Below are 24,955 nucleotides of genomic sequence, written 5' to 3' on the forward strand. Positions count from 1 at the left end.
ACTAGTCCAGCCTTTACTGACAAAGCCAAAATTAACTGCTAATTCTGAAGAGGCACATTGCTTGCAATTAGCCTGCTCCCAGAATAAAACAGAATTTGAAAAGAGTATTGGCTTGAAAATGCAGTAGTCAAGTTTAGTTTAAAACGAACGCCATGCAATTAATGACTCACTAAAAGGAAGCAAAAATAGTAAACTGGCAAGTATGGCGTGGGACTGCTCTAGAGTTAAGGGCTTCTTACACAGAACTGAAATGTGTTATTTGGGAGGTGGGAACAAAGGTGACAGAAAAAAAAGCAGGGGAGATTGGCTGGAGTTCCTTTGCAAACTAGCTACTAGGCAATGCTGCTATAACCCTATGAAAGCAGCCAGCTGTGGTGTAAGACATACCTCATTAGTAGTTAGCTTGTCCTGGGGTGTCTGTGGGGACATGGTGGGTGTCGGCTGGCTGGAGGATGGGGAGGAGGAGGTGGAGGAAGTGGAGGAGGAATGGCTTTGCTGTAAGAGATCTGGCAAGAGGTGAATGCGACCGGCAAAGCCATTGCTCTCATGATGGCTGGCACGCTTTTTGTCAACTGTACTCTGCAGAAAAAACAGGCACACTTGTCTTGCTCAAGTGCTGCTTAAAGGTCTATATCCCTAACAACCTCTCTCCTTCTCTCCCTCACTTCCTACCTTTTCACATTTTTTTTTTAATTTATTTTTTAAAATAAGCTGATAATCCATGCTTTGATGCCTGCATGGAGAGGGAAAGTGGGCAGAGCTACTAGAATTCATGAAGTTCCCACCAGCAGGCAAAAGCTTGGTTCATGTGGTTGACTTGCACAGCCAGTTCCACCAATTAACAGAAGAACAACTGCGCTGCTGAGTCCAACACCACAACAGGGACAAGCACATTTTTGGGGGGGGGAATGAGGACTTTTTCCCTATTGTTTTGTTTAAGACTAACTTAGACCCTATACAGATACCAAGCTGGACTTTCTGGAGAATCCCTTCAGCTAACTATATTAAACAATAACCATGAAATCTTAATTTTTGAAAAAGAGAATTCAATTAAGAAATTGGTATTCAGTTGTGAAACTCAGAAATCTGATTACTGAGAAAACTCCTATAAGCTAGCATGCTCATTAACACACAAGCTCATATAAAAACAGGGAACCATTATCCTTCAGAGGTATAAGAATGCAATATTTTCAGAATCAAAGGCAACAACACAGCATTCTAGCTCTGTCCACATTCTCTGCCTCACCACCTATTTTGCTTCTCCCCCACACCAACTGTTGTGTGAATTTGCATGTACATGTGTGTATATGCTTCCTGGGTGGTCGGTGTGCCCTAAACTACAGGTTCAAAACAATTTTAAAAGCCTTGAGTGCTCCCACCCCAGCTCTCTCCCAGCCTCACTCCTGAGACATGTATTTGGTTCTGTGGCAAAACTAAACTAGGTTTTTGCTCCAGGTAATTGCTCCACACACCTGCAGCTTTTCTACCCTACTCTCCCACAGACTTTGAGATATTCTGCATGGTGCTGCCATGAGTGTCACTGGAAAGCATGCAAAACAGAAGCAAGGGGTGAAGGGCTACTCTCCTCTTTGCATGCATCAAACATCTTGCTCATCTGAAATTCACTACAGCTGCGTCTTGATAATACAAACAACAAATATAATGTAGAAACAGCATGGGTGAATGAGCGAGTGGGTTAATGAGCACAGAAAGGGTGCGACACTGCACAGGGAAGGAAAAGCAATACCTGTCGAACAATTAAGGTGCCCTCCTTAGAAGGAGTCAAGGCAGGCTCACTCTCCACATCATCATGGACAATCATTGTTTTTACTGACTCTGTTTCACCATTGCTCAAGTTCAACGTTGACCTGTTTATCAGACAAGAAATAAGTGGAGTGAGATAACAGTACTAGTGCCATGGCTGTCACTGCCCTGCATCATGGCATAGTCAGAATTAATTTGTATTGTGGCCAGAGTGGAATATTTACATAAGCTGCCTAGAAAAGCTTCTCTATAAAAAGGTCAAGATATTGTTAAACAGTTTCTTGTTTGTAACAAAACAAGGGAGAAAAGGGAAAGGACATTGAGAAGTCTATCCTCAGTGTTGAATACACTAACATATGAGGCTGCTATGTCTTGCTCACAGATTGTAGTAAGCTGAAAAAACTAACATACAAGCCAAAACACTAACATCCTTTTCCTTCAATCCCCTATAAGGCAAAACAGATACAAAACACTGTTAGAAGGACTAACACTGCTCGGACATCATCTGGTCCAGAAGTAGATTCATCTGCTCCTTCTTGTTCCATATCATCATCCTCCTCGTCTGTTGTCCCTGACTCCTCACTTGAGGATGAGTAATCTGTTACTTTATGTGGAGGTCGCACATCCTCTACTGCTCGTAACTCCTTTGCCAATGCAGTTAAATCCTGATGGAAGAGGGAAGAAAAAAATTTAAAACTGATGTTTGAGTAAGAGAAAAGAAGAGATTGCAAGACAAACCCACAGGATTAGTGCCTGAGTTTGCTCACTTGTTCACTTCTGTGTTTCCATTGCCCAGCAGTACTGCTTCCTTTGACTTACTCATTCCTAACAGTTACCAGAACTCACTTTCTCATAAATTCAAGCACCAGAAGAGTTGACCTAAGGGGGTCTTGCTATATCATAGAAAAACGTGCATACTCTGAAACCCAACTATCCTGATTTATGACTAACTGCAGTATCGAAAGAGATATGGCTTCTGAAGAAAGTTTCAAGGAAAGACAGACATACTGTGAAAACCCATTGAGTTCCCCAAGATACAACTGGATGTCAGAAATCTTTCAGAGAAAGTAGGAAAATGTAAGGTCTTACCACTTCTCCCTGCACCATTCAGCCCAGCATTGGCACATTCAGGTCAAATGCATGATCATTGGTCCAGCCCCAGGAAGGAAGCACAACATTGAAAGAGAGAAAGGCATGGATTAGGAAGGAAGAAGACCAGAGAGCAGAAATCAATCCCAGAAGCAGTGCAAAATCTAATGTTTGCAGTACTGATGTGCACAGGCAATTGCACAGCCCAGAACATGCTGCTAGATCCACAGTTACAAACTCAATTCCACCTGATGTTCACCCCGATGGCACTGAATGAAGCCCTCAGTGTACTTTTTGTCAATCTGCCTGAAAGAGGAGGAGGACAGGGGAGGTGGTTGCAACTCACAGCAGGCTTGATAGGTCTGAAGACTTCCTTTTTCTCCTCAGGCTTTTTAGGTGCACTTTCATGGCGCTGTGATGGCGAACCCTCTGATTTGGATGATGCTGCATATGCCAAGACCCCAAAAGGAACACAGAACAAAGCAGATTAAGCAGGGGGCTAAAATATGGTTTTTTACCTCACTCTGGAGTGGGGAAGAGATGTGAGATGACTATTAGGGGTGTCTGACCACAAGACCTAAGTTTCACTGGTTCACTATTACATTGTCCCTGAAGGACTACACAAAAAACACCATAAGCTCTGATTTGTATAGGTGCAACTGATCTACATCTGAAGCCAAAGTGAACAGTCACAATTGTAAATCAAAGACTCAAGTGTGGCCACAGGCTGGAAAACCTCCATTATCATCCAACATAGGCTAGCTGAGACTTATCCATGGCAGCCCACACCCTGTCAACAACAGCCTCCAAGGTGACAGGCAACAAGTATCAAAATGTGGCCTTGCATACATGAGGGAGGGAGGGAGATAGGAGGGCATGAAGACCGAACTGTTCTCTAGCAGTGCCTGGATGTGAATTAAAGAACAAGGAAACAAACAGTTTGAGGTTTATTTCTGTCCCTACTGCCTTTCCCAAGCAAGGACATCCAGCCAAGAGGGTACAGGAAGCCAACCCATCTCGGAAACTGCATGCCTCAAAGGTAGCTCTCTGTAACTGTTACCATCAGTTAATTACAAGATGCTGCACAGCTTAATAAAATTAGAAATACAGTGTTACAAAGGGTAGGAAAAGTACTTACATCTCATCCTGAACCTCTCTCCAGACCCGCTCTGAGAGCCAGGGTGGGAGCCAGGTTGTGAGCCAGAGTTGCTTGATCCAGAAGAACTACCACTGCCTGGCCTTGGTACAAGCTTCTCCACCCTTTCCCACAGCAGACGAGGCTCTATATTGCTGTATCAAGGGAGGAAAGAAATTCTTTGTCACACAAACTTCAGTCCCAGACTCCCAGCTCTAAACTGAAACACTCTCTCTCAGTGTTTTGCTAATAACTCAAGCTGAGATCAAGGCACCAGTACTGCTTCACAACCCAGGCAGTGTCTCCCTTTGAAATAAAAATTACCTAATTTATGATGGTTTTAAAAAAAGTTTAGGTGGGCATAACCTATTCCTTTTATTTGGAATTATCTACCTGCCATTCTTATGTATCTGACCTGAAGTGGACAATTCTCTCAGCCTGCATGAAGCAGGTTTAAAATTGGGTCAGAAGGGTCCTAGGCACTAATCAGAAGCCAAAGAGAATTACCCTATCCAGTAAGCTAATTCCACGGTGGCCTGTCCATGGTGCTCTGTTGAGCTCAGGAGTCAGCTCTCTCCTCTTCCTTCCTGACCTTGGGTGCTTTGTGTCACAGCCCATGGAGGCTTTTCCCCCCTCTCAAAACCTGGTTGTGGCTAAGAGGCCAGAAAGTTTCTGAGGTCTCTTCACTTGAGATGCTAGAAGTCCTTCTGGTGCCAGTAATCCCCACAGTATACCCAAGCTGACCGGTTTCATCAAAAGGCAAGACATTCATAAACGGCCACATTTTTAAAAAAATTTTGAGGATCTTTGAAATTATTGCAGAAGTTACAGGGCAGGCAACTCAGATGAGAAGAGGGACAAAGAAATTTTGTCAGCATTTGTTGACACATGTGCTACATCAAGAGAAATTAATCATTACTGAAAAGGGATCTAACATCATCTTCCTTTCACATCCTACAGGCATTGCCAAAAGCTGTCTGGAAATGCCCGGCTTCCCCTAAGCCTTTTCCTTCCAATCCAAGAAAAGCAAGGACACATAGGCTTACAAACCTCGTGGAATTTCTTTGCCCTGCTTGGTTATTTTGCTGCCCACTGCCCTGCAGTGGGGAATCACGGCGGGACAGGACAGGTGATCGGGATGTTGTTCTCACAGGTACCTTGGGAGAAAAAAGGTTTTGTTAAACCTCTGAAAAGGACAGAGAGGACAGGAAGATAAAACTTCTCCTGCCACAGAATATATTCTTAAGATCCTAACAACACATTCTAAGTACAAGCTAGCATCAGTGACCAAAAGCAATAAACGAACACCCACAAATCCAAAAGCCTTAGTTGTGATGCTGTTCAGAATTTGAATAGAACTCAAAGTTTAGTCTTAACATTAAATAACGTTTAACGGTTATCACACGAACACGTACACGCCCCGCTACCCTCCCAACTACTGAGACATTTGAAAAGAATATGGCACTTCAACTGAAGCAGGGGAGGCACAAAGCAATTTGCTGAAACAGCATGAGAATTAGGAGAATAAGCTCAAGGGAACCAAACAAATGCCCAGGAATGGATCAGCAGAAGGCAAAGACTGGTGGGGGGGGGGAGCAAGAATATACTCAGAAGCAGCAAATCCCAGTGAATGGGAGGGGGGATGTAAGGGGGAGAGGAGTAGGAAATATATTGAATGTTTCCTTTTTGTTCAGATCCATCTCAATTTTAAATAAGTGTATGATTCATAGTTTGGGTTGTGAACAGATGAAGAGGAATATTAACTCTGAGCAATAACCTCAGCGATATTTTGAATTCTTTCCTGAATATGGTAATGATTTGTTAACTTTGCATAATAAATTCTCTGAAATAGCTGCATTCTATAAATAATTACCGATTTTATATGAAGCTTCAATATTGTACTTCAGGTTGATTATCATTAACCCATTGACTGAATACCTACATTATGATCTGCCTTCCAAAATACTGTTACCAGTACTGCCACTAGGGCACGGTCTTCCCAGTGCCCAGGGTATCAAATCCTTAAGAAAACTGTAATTAATAATAAAAAAATAGCACACATCTGTCTTTCTACTCCTTACCCTTGGAGGCACCTCGTCACTGTCTGATCTAGCCCAAGCCTTTTGGGTGGGGTCGGGTACCTCCGACTTAGAGTCAGAACTCTGATTAAGCACTTCACTGCGTGAAGGTGGATATGGGTCCTGGGAACGAAGATGGTGATGAGCAAATTTGGGAGAAGGGTCACTGAAGGAATGGGATCGCGAGACAGGGGAAACATTGTTCTTGAGAGATGCCAGATGGGACCACTGTACCTTACAAGAAAACAAAACATAAAACATTCAATGCGCTCAGTATAACCAGCTTTCCAATTAACACAGAATAAAGGCAGGTGGGGCAGGCAGAGACAAATTGGTTATGGCATTAGGTAAGCGTGGGGTGGAACTGATGCACTTAAAAGCAAGGCAAGCGCCCAAAGAACGTAACAGACTGAAAATACAGCACATATGCACTTTTTTTGTGTGATACGCTCTCCACATACATGTACACTGGTGCCCAGAGGAAAAGGGGATCCAATATCTGCACCATGAGCCTGAGTTCAAAGGCCACTCAAGACAGAAGTCACTTTCTGTTCTTCAGTGGGCTTTGGCTAGGTCTCACAATGGGCTGGGAAATTTGAGGTGGACATCCAATTGGAGCAATGTACAAAATTAAAGAATGCTGTAAATTGGGCAAACCAACAGACATTTACGTTTCCTAATAAATTCAGGGACTGGATACAGCTTGAAACTTTTGGAGAAAGACCGTAACAGAAAGCCTTTATTCCTTTACAGATACTGCAATATATATAAAAAACGATAATATATATTGTATATAGTATACATATGTACAATGCATATTATACTTACACCATATATGTACCATATACTGTACATATATACGTATTTATACACAAAGTACACACACACATGCACACATATTCCATTACACATATTAATAAGGTGTAACAGTGACTATGGAGTTAAAACTCCATTAGGATTTCCACTGAAATCCGTATTGACCCTTCAGTCTACGTCCTCTTTGTGCATAAGCCTGTGTTACAGAGTTAATTTCTGAAACTAAGGAGGAGGAAAGGTCATAATTGAGGAACACGCTGTTTTCACACCTAATGATTAAGCAAAACTTTGCTTTCAATCCCAGTTTCAGTAGGCTGACTGTATTTGTTTTTATATTATTATTATTTCCTCAATTTTAATACACACAGCTGTTGAAGAGCCTGATTATCCTTAATATGAGTGAAAGACACAGACTTTTAAAGTAACTGGCACAGAGTATGAAGAAACAAGTCCAATATTTTGAAATAGTCATAGAGGTTTGAATAAAAGCCAGGAAATAATGAGCAAGAGATGAAGTTCTGTCCTGATTTTTCCCACTCTTCCGTCTGTTCAAATTCTCCTGTTGTCCAAAAGAGTGGCAATACCTAGTCACAATCAGGGATGATTTTAGCTTGCACTGTCATCAACAGATTTTATTTGAAAGAAGAAAATTCTGCATGGAAACAGAGGAACTAAATGTAGAACTCTACCTTTTAATTTAGCATACCTAAATTTTAGACAAAGGTTACTTTTCCAATTCATGCTGTAACTCCTATGAGATCAGATATCGAGATCTGGAGGCTCTTCGTTAGCAAACAACAGAACAATGGCTAGCATGCAGTGGTTTTAACCTCTTCTTGATTTTCCAGGGGTGGAGATTTATTTAGGAACTACAGGCCTACTGACAACAAACCTGCTTTTCTTAGAAATGTTTTGCCAACTCTTTGAAACAGTGCTCACACTATTAAAACCCACTTGTTTAGTTAGCTTTTTTCTGCAAGAATTTTAAAAACCAACTTTTTCCTGAGCATCCTTTTTAGTAGTAAAAACATTGCACAGAGCAAATTCTGAACTGTAAAATGCTCTTCAACTTCATTTGCCTGCATTTAACCCACTGTGTCACTGCTGCACAGATAATAACAGGATACAACAGTTGTAGTCTAGCCTAGCTCTAACATGAAAAAAACCCAAACCAAAAATACATCAGTTTATCAATAAAATAAGCAAAAATAGACAAGGAGTAAATCTACAGAATAAGCAGTAACAGCTGTACTGCTGTGCAACAGTACTACCCTTTACAAAAGGGCACTTTCTAAGTGCAAAGACCTGAAAATTTGAAGGAAACATGTTAGGACTTCTGCATTCCATCCAGGCTCACCAAGATTTTCCTGGGCACTTACCTGGGGTTCCATCGGCCTCTGCAGGGCAGGCTGAGCAGGTTCTGAGTTTCCATTGGAAAAGGACTCTGATCTTGAAGGCACTGGTGGCTCCAACACTTTGCCCATCTGTTTAGACTGCGCTTCAGGGGAGCCCTGATTAGTTTTTCTAAATCTCTCCTCCACCTAAGCCAAAATAAATGGAGGTTAAGCCTTGAGTCAGTAAAACCAATTACAGTAGAAATACAAAGGGGAGTACCACCTTTTCTTTAGCACAAAGAAAGCAAGTATGTTTGGGGTTTGGCAGGATTTTTTCCCTACCACATTTCCAGCACTGTAAGTTCACTGAGGGAGCTACACCAAAGCTCCAAGTATGCCAATATGAATAAGCCATACCAGGAAGAGAGGAGATATAGGAGGTAGCAAGATGTGAGATAATATGATGAAAGACCATTATGGGCCTTCTTTCTGCCTAGACTAATTATCCATCAGTACTTTCCTCACAGATAATAAAAAGGATATACATGAACAGAAACAACGTTTATAGACGTTGAACAATATAGAAGTACATTTCCCACTGCTATCCCTTACTTCAGCTGCCCACCTTATGCAACCAATGGTTTTGGATTATCTGCTTTCCTGTGCTTCTCTCTTCAGCAACAGAAGAAGAGACAGGAGGATATGTTTCTCTACCAGGCAATACTGGAGTCTGTTCAGCTTTAAGTACAAAAGTGTAGGACTTATCATCATCTCTCTCATCAAATACTCTCTCAGCACAAACTCAAAGGCTGTTGTGGACAGTCCCATCAGCTTGTTTCCTGTTCTCAGGAAGTTGTAGAATTGATCTTATGTTAACCTCAAGAGCTTGCTGAGGGGAAGATTAAATCAGAATGTGCTCAGTCCTGAAAAGAACATCAAGCAAGGTCCCCATGCAGAAACATCACCTCTTTCAAGGCTGCAACACTGAAAACAAAGCGAGAGGCATGAAGGACAAGAGATGGAGGGAGGCTACACGCAGAAAAGAAATAGCCTCGCAGTTGCTAGAACCAAGGCAGCATGTGCCAGGTAAGCTGCCTCTGAGGAATGCTAAACTGCCAGTATTTTATCAAAGCACCAAAGATCAAACTGGAAGCTTGTGATTTAATTTGCTTTAACCCTTGTACCCAGAGCACAAAATCAGTATTGGGACGATTTCCTAATGCTCCCTAGCAGTGATAGTCTGGAGAGATGGCTTCCCAGAAGACAGGCAAGTTTCCAGACTCCTCGCCTCAGGTGGGCTCCTTTACAAACCCAACCTGCCTCTGCATTCCAAAATTTGAGGATAATATCAGGTTGCCTATAGGGACAAGCAGACAAGCTTCTGTAAGGTCTGCACAAAACACACCATGTCTTGGGAAGTACAACAATAAAGGAGGCAAGCATCTTCACCACACAATCATTTTCACCACTGTGTTCAACTTCATAGAGCCATTCTTTAAAGTCTAAAAAACAGGCCAGACTCCTTGTTATGAATAGAATAAGAAAAAGCCTCAAGTCCTTCTGTCTGAAGAAACAGGTTTTCACATCTCTAGCTGTAGATGATAGCAAGTTTCTTCCACAAAGCACATAAACTGCATGAGCGACATGTCCTCAAAACCAGACAAGTGGCAAGGAGATAGAGTGCATTCCTGTATAGAAACAGGTCTTATTCCAGTCATCTGACTGTCTGGACCTGAAACTGGTACTAAGTTCTAAGCTCTCTGCTTTTTTCCAAAGCCAGTCTTAGAAGTCCTTTTCCTTATATCCTCATTGCTACTGCAATGAGGAAAAAAACTAATCATCATTAAACTTCGCCAGTCAGGAAGGTTAGTCCACCTCAGCTTACCATCTCAATGGTCAGCATCTCTGTAGGGGGACACTGGACACTTTCTCTGGAGAGCAGTATGGACAAAAGTATGAGGCACAGGACACTCATTCCAATTCACTATTTTATGTAAAGAAAGGTGTCACCATTAATGCCTGCTGTTAGGATTAACTGGTGGCATTCCCACTGCCAGGTACCAAGACATTATGGCTATATTTCTATCATACTTTATAAAAAGACTATGACACAACAATCTCTTGGAAGATTGGACTACTAACCAATTTTTCTGTCTTTACTCTTTCAGGCTAGAGCAAACACAAAAGAAAACTACAGCAGGAAAACAGCTGAGTCAGTGGTTCTCCTAAAGGAGGTAACACTTGAATCTTTTTGAGTTTCTCTGGTTTTCAGCTCTGAAAGGAAAATGAAGCAGATACAGCTCTGCATTCCTCCAAATCCCAGCCAGCATTCAGGCTGGATGAAAGGGCTAGACTGGCACTATGCTTTCACTGAGGTGGGCCAAGAGCATGCAACAAGGACAAGAGGGCTGGTTCCATGTCTGCAGCATCACATACCAGACAAGCCTGAACATCTTCCAAGTAAGAATGACATATCAGATACTTCAACCATTAAGCAGAATGGATGCAATAGGACAAACATGGTTTACTAAAAACTTGGACAACAGCATCTAGAATAAAATGAGTTTGTGTCCACCAAGCCCAAACAACAATACTTCAAAGACTAAGAAGCACTGCTGGATAAAGCTGAACTGAGAGCTATTTTATCATGTTTAGCAGGCCTAAATATATTTTCTGTTCTTGTTCCAAAATATATTTACCTAGTTCCCACATGCAGCTGATGAATGTCAGTAAGAGCTTTGACTAACATTGCCCAGTCTGGTGGTTTGTGGGTAGTATGGTGCTACTAAGGGAAACATAAGATCACTGAAAGAAAGCCAAATATACATCAAAGAGGCGTTTACTTGCTCAGCAATGTTACTCATGGGCCAGTGGAAACAGGGGACCACTCACTGAAAGCAACAGCACTTCAGATTAACTTGTGAGTGCCTGACGTAAAAGAAGGCAGCACCACAGAGCTTCCAAAGAGTGGGACATCATCTCAGAAGAGAATACTTAACATTTCAAAAATGAAACTAATGAAATTCAGGCTTGTGTTCATGAGAAGGAAATTTTGAAAAGTGTAAGTTAGAACACCAAATGTGTAAACACATGCTGAGTGTTAACATCCATCATAGGTTTGTGCTTTCCAACTGCCTCTCAATTTCAGATCACCAGTACTTGCCAGAGACACAGAGCACTGCACCAGTGCTACCTAAGAAAACATGTCTGATGAAGCAGACATAACTTCTTGACGTGATACTTCCAAAACCAGGCCCCTTTAGTCTGCAGTATTCCAGACCTTTTTTCCAACTTTTACACCTCAAAAGGTCTGAACTCCAGTGATTGCAGCTGAAGTACTCAGAAGCTGCCCTAGGGCTTGAAAACCAACCTAGGGCGTTGAGTAACTAACGGTTTAAAATATCCTGCCCCTTACAAGTGGTGCGTTGGCCTCCAACTATACCGTAGCAGAAGAGCAGGCAGAGAAGCAGACAGCAGACTCCTGTTCACAAGCAGGACTTACCTCACGTGCTCTTTCAGCAGGTTCATAATGGGATTTTGGCTCAGGGGTATGATAGCTTTGTTTATTTCTCTCTTGCTGCTGCTGCTGCTGTTGCTGCTGCTGCTGCTGTTGCTGCTGCTGCTGCTGCTGCTGCCGCCTGTGATCGTGCTGCAGCGACAGGAGGTAGGCTTGCTCCTGCTGCAACTGGCGTTGGAGTCGCTCTGCCTGTCGGTGTTCCTCCATCTCTCGCCATCTGTATTCCTTTGAGAGAACGGGCGAGGAATTCAAGACATGACACTGAATGTAAGGTGGACATGTCCCTACCAATCCCATTAAAAATGCACTTTTCTGGTTGCTGTTGCTTTCTTGTTTGTTTGTTTATTTCATTGTTAATGTGTAACCAAGAGCTAAGTTAGACCCATATGACTCGTGTCATATGTGGGAAAGTCATGAGTGTACTGCTAAGCTTGATATGATTGCAGAGTTATGTCAAAACTGATTTTTATTAAAGGGAAAAAAAGAGTTGTTTATACTAAATCCAGTGTAAAGTTCATAAAACAATGATTTAGACCAACACTAGGCCATTGTATCCTGGGGTGGATTTACATATCATGTGTGCTTTTGATCTGCAACACAAGCACTCTAGTTCTTCACTGAATGCCAAGGTCTGTTCAGAAACTCGACCACCACACCAGAACTGTTCCACTTTAACATAAAGCCTCCTCTTATTGCCCAGAAAGCAGTGTGACCATACAGAACTTCTCATATGTGCCTGTCAGCCCACAACACTAGCATAAATGGCCTTTTAATCAAGCTCCTTTGTTGTCATACTGTCAGTGCAGCTGTGCCCGACTGAGGGAAGCCTAGGACTGGCCGGATAAATGGATCCTATAGCTACTGAACAAAACAGATACAGTGCTTTACCAGTAACATGGCCTGCTCCTGGAGCAGCTGCTGCTGTAGAATTTCCAAGTGCCGCTGCTCCTCTTCTAGCTGTCGCCTGATATACTCCTGTCACATAGAAATTACCCAGCAATAAATTTATTCAAAAGGAATGCATCAGAACCCCCTGGGTGGAACACCACACGCTACTTCCCCAGCTCAGCTTTAATGAGAAACGCACTTCAGGATGGATTAGTGCCTGCAGAACAATTTAGGAAGCCCTGCCTCCTGAACATTAGATTTTGGCCCCTTCTGTTCTGAAATTTGCACTCCTGCAAATGTTGCCGGCACAGGCCAGAGCTCATTTATGTATTTTGGAAGTGGTTTCAAGAAGCAGCAAAATGCACTTGAAGGTTTTGGGAAGTTAAAACACAGCAAGTCTGACTCAACACAGCCAATACAAAGTCACATGCAAGTTGTATTAAACATTAGTGTGTTGCACTGGTGCGATGAACTGTTAGCAACAGCTAGAGCCAGGCATAGTGTAGGCAGAGCTGGAGCAAGCTCCCCCAAACGGGCTCTGCCAAGTGCAATTGGGACCTGCCCTGCCGAGTCTCCCCTGCTCCCCTCACCAGATGCCTCTCCTGAGCAAACACTGCCAGCCTTGCTGAATTATGCGATGGTTATGACACAAACAAACATCAACCAGGAAACAGATATTAAACCAAACTCGCTTGCTCTTGCCATCTATACATCTCTTCACCTGCAGCCTCAACAGGTCAAGACATTTACCCATCGCTTCACCTACCCCCTTGAAGAACTCAAACTCTGAAGCACCAAACCCAAGCTGGTAACATCCTATCATGCAATTAATGGAAGTATGTAACATGTGCATGCGCACACACACAAGCACACGCACACATTTACAGTGTATGCATAAAGAAATTAATGGATCAGTGATACAGTGATGGGAGTTATAGAAAGTCTTGTGACAGACTGATGAGATACACCGTACTGTTGTTACGCACATTGGCTGAGCCACAGTTTGAGATAACAAAAATTCTAAGAGGGAACATGGCTTTTATTCTAAAAAAAAAAGAATAAAAATTCTGAGTGGTTCAGCTTGGCCACACCAATTAACCATTTGTCATTACTGGCACTGTGCGTAATTAGCATTTCAACAGTTTAAAAAGCAGCTGGGGGAATACCCGGTGTCTGCCCAAAAGCAAATTGCTATGCTGTAATTAGAGATTTTCCATAGATTTATTCCCATTGGCTAGTCTTCTTTTGACTCAAGAATCTTTGAAACATACACGAAACACAATAAAATTTCCCAGTAACACAATAATCAATGATCTCAAATACAGTGAATTAATGTAAGAAAAAATTAAGGTATGCCACGCCAAACCCAGCACTCCTGAAGTTAATGGGAAATTTACAAACAATCAGCTTCTAGGACAGAAGTTTTGGCCCTTTATTTGCGATCAGTATTTTTCAGTGCATGCACAGTAAGTATGCTCTGATTATCATCCTGATTAAAATTATTAAAGGATTTTAAAACATGCAGATTTCATGCATAAATATAGCAGCTGAATTTCACAGTTTAACAGGTTTCTCAGTTGTACTTTCAATGTATTAAAGCCACACTGGCATAACTTCAAATATACTTGTTGCCTGAATGGTCATACATTACTGATTTTAAACAGAGTAAGAGAGGGAAATCACATATTGAAATTTTAGAATGGAAAATCCTCTGCAGCTCAAAGATTCCATCTCAAATTCAGAGTATTCAAAGTTCATGCCAATGACCAATTCTGTGTGCCAGAAGCTGACACACAACAGAGCTGCCCTTTTCCTGGGAGGCCATCTGAACAGGGGCATGTCCTGCAAGAACCACTGATCCAGCAAGACAAGCCTAGAAACAGTTTTCAGCCCCAGTGATGATTTTGCCAATTCTGGTGATTTTAGTCCAGCCCAGGGGCACGAGCTGAATTTAGAATGAGTACTGCAACAAGACTTCTTTTTTGAGAGAATATTAAGGCTGCCAGAATTTTCCATTAAGCCCTACAATCCTATGTTAGTGCACTTGCTGTCAAAAACAACAAAGATGAAAGAGTTAGTGTTACGTTGCTACTAAGCTGATTTAGGCTTAATACTTTTTAAAAAATTAAATTAGAACTTAGAAGCAACAAACCTATTGCACATATATCTGTATGACGGACTCACCTGTTCCCTTTCTACCCTCCTCTTTTCCTCCTCTGCTCTTCTTCTCTCTTCCTCTTCCTTACGCCTCCTCTCCATTTCTTCCAGACGTCTTTTTTCCTCCTGTTCTCTCCGCCTTTGCTCACGCTCTTGTTGCCTTCGAGCTTCCCTTTCTCTTCTTTGTTGCTACAAAAAGGGAAAAGAAACCACAGAGTTTTACTTTTGTTGTTATCAAAGAAAGAGGTGGAGTTGTTTTCTATGGTGAAGAGCGGGATTTACCAGGACTAGCAAGCTCTGCAACTGAGTGACAAAACATTTTATGCAAGTGTTCTACCAGGAAACTAAACACATACCCAGCACACATCTATCCCTAAAAACAGCCTCACTTAGACTCTCTGGTTTCTTCATGCACACACACAAAGTCATGTACCATATTCCTGATGACCACCGAGGTGTGGAAACTCACTCCTCTCTTCAAGAGAGGCTAACACAAATCCCAATCTGAGAACAACTATTGAATTCAGAGATGACAACTTTCTTGACATCAACAATCTACATGTTGCCAAAAGGGAATGATCAGCCCTACTGAATCAGCTAACTCAGATGCCAACTATCTGAACGTTCTGTAAGTAGCTTATCTCTTAAAACAGTTCATGGTCTGCTAAGAATTTTGTAGTGTTGGCCCAACAATCAAGCTTAATTTAATGCACTGCCTAAAACTTTGCCTAAGAGAGAAGGAGGGCTGACCAATAGCACCTCAGCTCCTCCCAGAACATCAAAAGCACCTATATGTAAAAGAGGAAAAGTAGCTGAAGTAGGATTTACACTTACACAGATAAGCTTCCACACATGACCCAAATACAAACTGGTGCTGATTAGGTCTGCTCAAGTCTGAAAAAACCTGGAAAACACCTCTAGAAAGCATGAACTGACTCATTTATGTCTATGGAGCACCATGTATCACTTCAGAGAAGACATTTTAAATGCCCGTATAGTCGTGACCAACTCTTCCTGCACTTCAGCATAAGCATCTAGTTACTCCACCTACCTCGAAATCCCAGGCAGCCTCCCACAACTGCCTAAGTGTCAAAAGACCCAGCTGTCTCCTGCTCAACCATCAGCTGGGAATATCACTACATTTACTTTCTTTATAGGTTTCTGTAATATGGTAAAAAATATAGAAGAAATTTAAACCAAAAAATAGCACACAAAAATTTAATCCCAAGAACAAAAACTAAAACCTACATTGGTTATTCCTTATCACATTTATGTTAATGTTAATAATCCCCAATTTTTGTTGAAGTGAAGTTGCCACAGATTTGCCTGTCTCAAGGCACTCCAAATAGTCTTGCAAGAAAGAGCACTCACACTAAGCTTTAATTTGGGTTCACAAATCCAGTTACTGGTGTGAGTTTCATAGTTGTGTTCTACTGAAAAAGCAAAGGCCAATCTACACTTGCTGTGTTACTTCGTGGGATGAGCTTTCTCTGCTTGGAACATTTTACTGCATTACTATGAAGCAACTGAAATATCAAAAGCCTTTCCATCTTCTGGAATCTATACTGACGTGACAGTGGAGAAGAAACACTAGGGGAGAAAAAAAAGATGGTTCTTGGGGTTTTCTGAGCTTTTCTGCCAAAAGAAATTGTGGATGTCCCATCCCTGGCAGCGTTCAAGGCTAAGCTAGATGGGGCTTTGAGAACTGGAAGGTGTCCCCTGCCCATGGCAGGGAAGTTGGAGCTGGATGGTTTTTAAAGGTCCTTCCTACACAAACCATTATGTGATTCCATCAATTAGTAGCACTTAAATAATACAGGCTGTTTTCCAATTCTCTTTCATTAATTACATTTTGGGGGAAGATGTGACTTTCCTGAAGACCCTTGCTGAAATACACCCACACTGTAACTATCATGCCCTCCTTCCTGGCCCATAGCATCATCCTGGGTTCACTACCACCTTCCTGTGCCACAAGACATAAGCTCTTTTATCCCCCACACTTTCTGTATCTTCTCAGAAACACAGCTTCCTTGCTCTTGCATCTCTTCTAACTAAATCCATTTACTAGCCTTTTCACTTGTGTTTAAGCCAGCTCTCTTCAATGAATGTAGATATAAAAATAGCAAAAGTGCTGCAAGGCAGCTACGGCATGCGGTGCATTTCATAGGTTTCACTGCTTCCCCTCCCTCGTTTTTTAAGCACTGTAAAAGGATTAAGTAGGCACTTTTATTTCTGAATATATGCATCAGTGTCAAGCAATTTCTACATTTAAGTCAATATATTCAGGTCCTTCTTGGCTAATCAAGTCTGACAGGCTTTTGTCTAAGAAAACTAAGATGTGAAGTACAATAATTCTGCTGCCTTGAGGATGCAAGAGACAGCACACTGCTGACTGGTTAATATAATAGGCACATTTATCAACTCAAACAATATTGTGTTGACATTGTTAAGTAGATATATTGCAGATCTTAGGATGGCATCATTCTCACCACAAGGAAGACGAGCAAATTCATTGCTTCTTGAATTAATTCAGAAGTATTCAGCAATTATTATAAATAACTGAACTTAATATGAGGAAAAATAAACTACAAACTGATTAATAGAGCCAGTTTCCCATGGCAGCACAAAATAAACAATTGTCAAAAGATGAGATTTTTAATGAAACCTTCATCCAGATACCTAACTCTGCACATCAGCAGATATTTATTACCCATCAAAAGAGTAGGGGAAAAAAAGGGATTTAAGTCAAATCTCACAAATGTGGTACTGTCTATGCACCAAAGTATGCAGGGAGATCAGGTTTCTCAGCATCACCTCCACCTTCCCATCAGACACTGCCTCAGCCTCCTGCCGGGTGAGTGGGGAGGTACCCAGCACTGCAAGAGCCTGCACAAACATACTGCATGATCCCCTTATTCCCAGCCCTAGAGTAAAAGAAAGGTTTCACTTTCTTTGCACATGGTCTTCGAAACCTCAGCATCAAACCAGTGGTCACTAACAAAGTGGAATTGACTTTTAACCTGCCCAGGGAGAGGAAACCTACAGTGCCAACAACCATCTTTTGGGTCCTAGTCCACATTTTGTCAAAGCAATGCCAAAGGTGGCTGGTAGCAAGTTGGGTTGACCCATCCTGGCTTCAGAGCCAGCCCTATAGCTGACTTTCTTGCATCCATCTGTTGGCACAAGACTGCCTTCCTGACTGGCTCTAGCAACTCTTCCATGAGGACACCAAAGCCCTGATCAATGTGTTCCTTAGACTTGCCCAAAGGACAGGAGAGGGACAGGGAAAACCACTAGTTAAAACCAATGTCATATTTCTACATATAAAAATTTGCCTTCAAAATTTAGTCTGTGTGATTGTCAGATACTGTAATTTTTTGTCATGCACTACAAACATAGAACACTGTTGTCCAATAAACAGCAGGTACGGATCTAGATTTCTGAATCTATGGATGCATATGCAGATCTTCTTTAGTTCAGTACAGTATTTTTGACAGAGTCCATTATTTTGATGGAATTTTGACAGAGCCCATAGTGCCTCAAATGACTGCATTTCACAAAATGGGCATTTACTGTGCAAACAACATTAAAAAAGCCCACACAGAAATTACAGTGTCAATACCCTGGCTCCTTATCTGGTTTTAGGGTGCAATGATGATGATCTCATAATGGAACCTGACATCTCCAAACTGGAAGTCCATGCAGTACAGCATGATTTACCAGGAGGGGGCAATGCAACTACACATGCAGTTCTACACCAAAGAATTCAGGCCCTCATTCATACAAGTGAAATGCTTGAGATAGATACAGATCCTTTAATTTTAAATTCCTAAAATATTATTACTCTGTCTCATATTCAGAAGATTGATGATACCTACATTAATTATTTCTTTCACAAAGAATTAGGTAGCCTGGTATCAGCTTAGAAAGCGAATTGGCAAGATTAATAAAGAGATTTTTGCTTTGTCCACACTAGAGATAAACCAGAAGTAGAACTTCTTACTCAGTACCAATCCAAGCTGCAAGCAACTCAAATTAAGTAGAAAAGAATAAGCTCCCCTTCTGTAAAAGAAATAAAGCCCTGGCAAAAATTGCCTGCAGGTACACCTATATTAGCATCTTGGTTCAGATCAGGAGTGCTCTTTTGAAGTGAATCATCCAAACATCTCCACTTATCCAGTTTTGTTTCATATTTTGAAGATGTCTTGGAGTGCCAACCACACCTTTTGGATGAAATTAAAAAGGCTGATGCACTCCAACCACAAGCAGGCACAGAGTCTAGACCTCAGCCAGTCCAAAGGAATTCCTCCTGTCTTTAAACATATGAAGTTTTCAGGTCCTCAGCACTTTAATTATTGTGCTCCACTATCTGCTTCTACAGGACTGTACTACTTGCCAGTGTAGCTATAACCTACCACTTCAAAAACATCCATCTTAGGTTCTCATAACCAGGGACAGAGACACCATTTAATGAAGCTGTCCACAGAGAATGGGATTCCACCACAGCCAATTCTGAATTTCCTGAGCCAGACTCAGTTTTGCAAAGTACAAACTGAAATGCCTTCCTATACCCAGCAGTTGTCTCCATGTTGCCGAACAGAATCACATTAAAACAGCCCAGGCACAGCTCAGATTTCTTGTTTAAACTATCTAAACACCTACATAGTTGATAGTCTTTGTATGTCTTTTAAAGGAGGGTTGGGGGTAGGACAAAATCCCCTTCCCAAAATTCTCAAGTAATTTTCTGTAGTTAGACCGCATGTCATTTTCACCTTCTCAGTAACACACAAACTACAAGGTTCCTGCAACAACAACTTTTAGAAGTCACCTATATGCCTTTTAAAAAGTAATCTTTTCTCTAATACTGCTGAGAATTACAGTTTTTGGCAGATGTCCTAAACACCGTTCCTGTTACAGTCTCGGTCAAAACTGTCTAGGCTCTGTGCCAGCATTGTAAGAACAAGACCTCAATTTTAATTTAAGAAGTGAGGAGGGGGGGAAGTATATGTAACTTGTTAAGGAAGATTATCTAATGCATAAAATTCTACCAAAGAATATTAAATAGGCATATGCATACATATTTTACACAAGTGAAAATTACAAGAAAGCAAACCTGGTAAAAATATCAATGAATTTATGAACACCCTGAGCTTCAATGCCTGACACTAATCTTGACTCCCACTACCAAGCTCTTCATTGTTTACTGGCTTCATCAAAACAGGGGGGTGAGCTAAGGACAAAGTGACAACATTTCAATATTTTGGCCTTCAATTGTGTCACAACACTGACGTTTATCTAAATTTGTGTCTACCACCCTTCCCCCATCTGAAAGAGTTTGTTTTGGCTGCTGTTTTGTTAAAAATCACTTGGGATCATACATTCTTTCAACACAAGATCCAATGAACTAAGTGTGATTTTTTTGAAAGCTAAATGTGAGTCTTATTTTCATGCACTTATGAACAATATGCCCACACAATCACCTGCAAAAGGAAACTTCTGTAACTCACCATTCCTATTTATGCCTCTGAGGGAACCAGACAGAGGTTACAGACCCATACAAGGTAAAAAGCTTTGATCTTACAAATTTTACATGTTTTACTATGCAACCTTATTCAGTAATACAATCTACATTACATGCCTTGTGGTTGTGGAAACTGTCACTTTTATTTCGGATTTTAAAAAGCAGGACTGATTAAACAAAACTTTCAGGTAACTGCCATCTCTTTCTACTTTCTCATTCAGTTGTAAATGCAACATCCCCAAAAAGTTCAACCCATGCAGGGAAAATGGTGCACTGCTTTGTTTCCACTACTAGCTGCAGCAGCTTCTTTATTTTAAAAAGAAAACCCAGATTTTAAGAGTTGCACTGATTACTAAAGTTAAATGACCTAGATAATTTAATTGTAATCCTCTTCCTCAACAAAAAAACACTGCTTGCAGAACCTTAGAGATTAAAGGGGCATTTAACAGAAATAACTGACTTCAGTACTAAGAAAAATTTGAGCGGTTAAGCAATAACTCAACTTTTGCCCACCTTTTACAATATTGATATTTTCTTTTAATATTTGCCTAGTATCTTTTTTTATTACTCCCCCCACAGCCCAGAACAGTCTAAAAAGAGCTGGAAGTGCTACGAGGTTTATCTTGGCATTGTCTGAAGGGTGGGGAAGAATAGAAACAGGGTCTATATGCTTTCCCCTCATCCCTCCTTATGGATTCATGTGTGGCTGAATCTTAGCTACCAATCTCTCCTTATTGCAGCACTTTGCACCTTGGAAAAGAGGGATAAAGAGCATAATGTGGCCTGGAAAGGTATTTGGAACTTTGTATTACTTGTTATGCAAACAGGTCACGGGATGCAAATCAACATTTGGTCCTGGCTGCATCCTCATTAAACGTTACCAAGATTTGGAAAACCAGACTGGGTGTAGTTTTTCCATCACTGCTAAGTGAAAGGTTGAAACAGACTCAAGCAAGAGGTCATTTAAGGACAACTGGAATTTGACCCTGCACTTCCTGAAGAGCTAGAGGACTGGTTTCACTTCAACTCTGTGTCATACCCAGCTCTGGCCTGAAGAACTGTTTTGAAATCCTCCTACCTCTGAAGCTCACACTGCATATTCCATCTACATATATATAAATTCACATGAGATCTTAGGAGGTGAAAAGTATGACAGAACCATATTGTCCATGTACGTTCACTGTATCTTCCACTAGTGTATAGAAATTGCGTACTTGCGTACTTACTGTATCACAAAAGAATAATTTACATATTTGTAATTCCTGCAGAATTATAATTTTAACACTGATATACAAAACAAATTATAGATCTACCTTTAAAGGCCTGTTCCAGTCCAAATCATTCCATTATTTTATGATGTAGGTGGCCTTTAGTCTTTAAGGTAGTGTGCATGAGAGAGTAATACACTAAAAACCAGGCTTCTATCTACCAAGAATGAGTGCTGAACAGAGATGTTTGAGAAAGCTTTAAAGGGAAATCTGAAAAACTTTATGGCCCCCAAAAAAGTACACTTGAGAGAAAAATCCACCTGGGAATAATTTATATCTCCTCTTCTCTACGCCTATCTAAGCCTACACAGAGACCAAAAAACAGCCTCTTCCTCAAAAAACACCTTCAAAGAACCCAGCTCCGGCTCCTATTGTCTTCATAGGAGCTGCTGGATATTCAAATGCTTTGGAAGACATATTCAAGTGCCAAGCATGGATTTAAATGCTTTGCTCTATGTTTACTGGTGGATTTTCACATGATGTTTTCTTTCCTGAGATATCCTGGGGCAACAAGGAATTCTTTTTAAATGAGTGCAGGAACATGAAACAAAAGGGGGAGAGGGGCTTCTGCACCCCAAACTCCAGACTCCTTTTTCTACCTCTTCTAGCCGCCTCCTCTGCTCCTTCTGCTGCTCGATTCGTTTCTGCCTCTCTGCCAGCAGCTGCCTCTTGTACTCCTCCTGCTCACGGAGCTGCTGCTCCTGCAGCAGCTGCTGTCTCCGAAGGGCCTCCGACCGTTCCTTGTTTTCCTGCTGCAGTCTCAGGAAATCACGTCGGAGGGTTGATTCTCCAGGCACATTGACAATGGAACTGCAACAAGAGGAAGTTAAAGCCTTCTGTATGATAAAGCCTGATGGGCCATTAAATACCTTTGCCAAAGCAGGGGAACATTAATAAAATATATCATGATGTTAAAGTTTAATCTTGTTTCTTTAAGAGCAAAGACACTGAATGTATGTCAAATACACACTCTCACTGGAAGGCGTGAAATGAGGCCAAGCAAAGTGAGGATGAATGCTAACATTGTGGAGAGCCTGATCAATCATATCTGCCATAAATCTCCCTTCATCCAGAGTTTCTTGGCTCTAAGTCATAGGAAGGAGAGCTTTCAAACCTGTAACAGTCACAGCATAGGCATTCAAACCCTTTGAGTAGTTTGTGTGTTCACTTAATAAGAGACAGAGATTTAGCATGCTGATTTATAATCACAGAACTTTAGACTTACTTGGCATGGACTGCCCAAAGCCATCCCAAAAGCAATTATTACCTTGGCTCTCCTTCTTGTTCAGGCACTTCCTCCTCTTCTTCCTCACTTCCACTATATTCATACTCCGTCTCATCTAATAGGAAAGAAACAAAGGCCTGGATAGTACTTCATTTTTAGGGCAGTGAGGAGTTGCAGTAGCACCTCAGAAAAACAGCTCCTGTCCCCTTCAGTGAGACCTATCACAGACCCTAGAACTCATTCTATATATGTAAGCTCATCTTCCCAGTGGCACAGTGGTTTAGAGAAGATTTACAGCAAATTCCCTGAACACCACCAGGTTTTATATGTATGACAAGACACCTGGAGAACTTCAGCACCACCTGAGTACGGAGAAAAGGCTGCCCAAAACATTGCTTCACATCTCTCGTGAGGGGTTATTTCCTCCGAGTCTGATTTATGGCATTATTCTAGGAAATGAACCTACCAGAGACTAAAGAAGGGAAAGACATATATACCAGTATTCTCCTAAATACTGTTTAATGCTTGTATGGAACAAGCAGTGGTCAACAAGTGAATAAATTTCATGCATCAGAAAATACAGCATTTGAAATTGATACTTTCTGTGTAAAGGACAGAACAAAACCAAGCCTTCTGATAGTCAAACGATGAATTAAAAAATGACTTTTAAAGGATTTGGGTTATAGAAGCTTCTCCTGGGGTGGGTATTTAGAATGTATAACACTACAAAAATATGCATTTTTGACAAGTTGCAAAGACTTGATTTTTAGAAGCTGCATACCTTTCTCTCCTCTCTTCTTCCTGGTCCTGTCTATATGGTCCTTAAGCTGGATTCGGACTTGCCTTTCATTTGGCTGGTCACGTATAAAGGGATGTTTCAACAGCTGTTCTGTAGAAGGTCGCTGCATGTAATTCTTCACTAGACAACCTTCTATAAAGCTGAAAAACTTTTTCGACCTGAGAAAGAAGGAAGGAAAAAACAAAGCAAAAGATGAGAGGTAAAACTCAGCTGAAACGTTCTTTCTGTTCTTTCTCAAATTCATTTCCTCAAAGAGTATCATGTCCCAGAGGACATTACAAGTGCTCCTGCAAGTCTACCTCCTAAACAGATCTCAGTGTATTCCAGCTGAGCACTGGGCTGGGGCAACACAGGGTTGGAGGGACACAGGGTGACATGAACATGCTTGGAGCACTCAGGCCCAGCCTCACACTAATGTGCCTCTTTCAGAGGCGTTAATTGCTCTGAAAGACAGGATCTAAGAGTGTATCATGTAAAATCATGTAAACCCAGCCTGGCTGCTTCTGGATAGAGCTGGATTCTAATCCAGCCTGCTTGGAGCAGAGGCAGGGCAGCTCAGGTAAGCCTCCACCTACCCATGCTACAGACAACCATACCCAAAGTCAGGAGAACTGTGTGTGCCTTTCTCCTGACACAAGCAGCGTCACACTGCTCTTGCATGCACCTGGGTTCACAGAATTAGATTCTGCCAGAATTTAAGATTATTTTATTTTTTACCTTAAGAGTCACACACAGAGAAAGTTTTATAGAACAGGTGGATGCTGGTCAGTGTTGTGTGTTCAACACAGGCACTTTGGGTCAAATTCTCCCTGATACAATTTAAGGGCATGAACTAAACTAAATCCCTCCTTCACACAGCATAAAACAACAGGGTATGGCAGTTAGCTAAGATGAAGCACCACCTTCCAAAATTTGCACCTCATTTGAACTCTTGAAAGAGGCTCTCTCCAGAAAGAAGTCACCCAACAAGCCACCTGCCAAAATCCAGTAGTGGAAATACTCAAAACTGCAGTGAGGCAACTGGAACAGGTTGCCCAGAGAAGTTGTGGATGCCCAATCCCTGGAAGGATCCAAGGCCAGGCTGGATGGGTTTCTGAGCTTCCCGAGCTAGTGGATGACATCCCTGTCCATGGCAGGGTTTGAAACTAGATGATCTTTAAGGTCCCTTCCAACCTAAGCCATTCTTTGATGATTCCACAACTTTGTCATCATTTGGCCTATCTTCTCATAACCTCCCACTGAGAACACTATCAAAACAGCTGAATGACAGCAGCACTGCCTTGGACCGGAACTGCTTTTTAACTGGCAGGTGCTGTCAAGCTGCTCCAGTGGAGAGCAAACATCCTCACTACATGGTTAAGAGT

At 41.6% G+C, this 24,955-nt stretch overlaps 1 protein-coding gene across 9 annotated transcripts in view; it reads right to left on the reverse strand.

Moving 5' to 3' along the window:
* Window positions 1-24,955, reverse strand: part of MAP4K4 (mitogen-activated protein kinase kinase kinase kinase 4) — a 164,323-nt gene that overhangs the window by 22,484 nt on the left and 116,884 nt on the right. For 2 of the 9 annotated variants that reach the window (XM_088051366.1, XM_088051365.1), the window contains exons 10-23: window positions 23,574-23,749; window positions 22,835-22,907; window positions 22,167-22,377; window positions 14,806-14,967; window positions 12,622-12,708; window positions 11,719-11,958; window positions 8,262-8,423; window positions 6,070-6,300; window positions 5,039-5,145; window positions 3,992-4,143; window positions 3,200-3,297; window positions 2,254-2,429; window positions 1,748-1,868; window positions 388-579 (exon numbers count right to left, since the gene is read on the reverse strand). In XM_088051366.1, the coding sequence (XP_087907492.1) occupies window positions 388-579; window positions 1,748-1,868; window positions 2,254-2,429; window positions 3,200-3,297; window positions 3,992-4,143; window positions 5,039-5,145; window positions 6,070-6,300; window positions 8,262-8,423; window positions 11,719-11,958; window positions 12,622-12,708; window positions 14,806-14,967; window positions 22,167-22,377; window positions 22,835-22,907; window positions 23,574-23,749 (2,188 nt within the window). The remainder of the gene's footprint in view (window positions 1-387; window positions 580-1,747; window positions 1,869-2,253; window positions 2,430-3,199; window positions 3,298-3,991; window positions 4,144-5,038; window positions 5,146-6,069; window positions 6,301-8,261; window positions 8,424-11,718; window positions 11,959-12,621; window positions 12,709-14,805; window positions 14,968-22,166; window positions 22,378-22,834; window positions 22,908-23,573; window positions 23,750-24,955) is intronic. The other 7 variants (XM_088051370.1, XM_088051369.1, XM_088051367.1 and 4 more) reach the window with 6 other exon arrangements.

Source organism: Pseudopodoces humilis, chromosome 2 (assembly GCF_049639895.1).
Source record: "Pseudopodoces humilis isolate 2021_Gansu_Grassland_sample_001 chromosome 2, ASM4963989v1, whole genome shotgun sequence".
NCBI classification, from domain to species: domain Eukaryota; kingdom Metazoa; phylum Chordata; class Aves; order Passeriformes; family Paridae; genus Pseudopodoces; species Pseudopodoces humilis.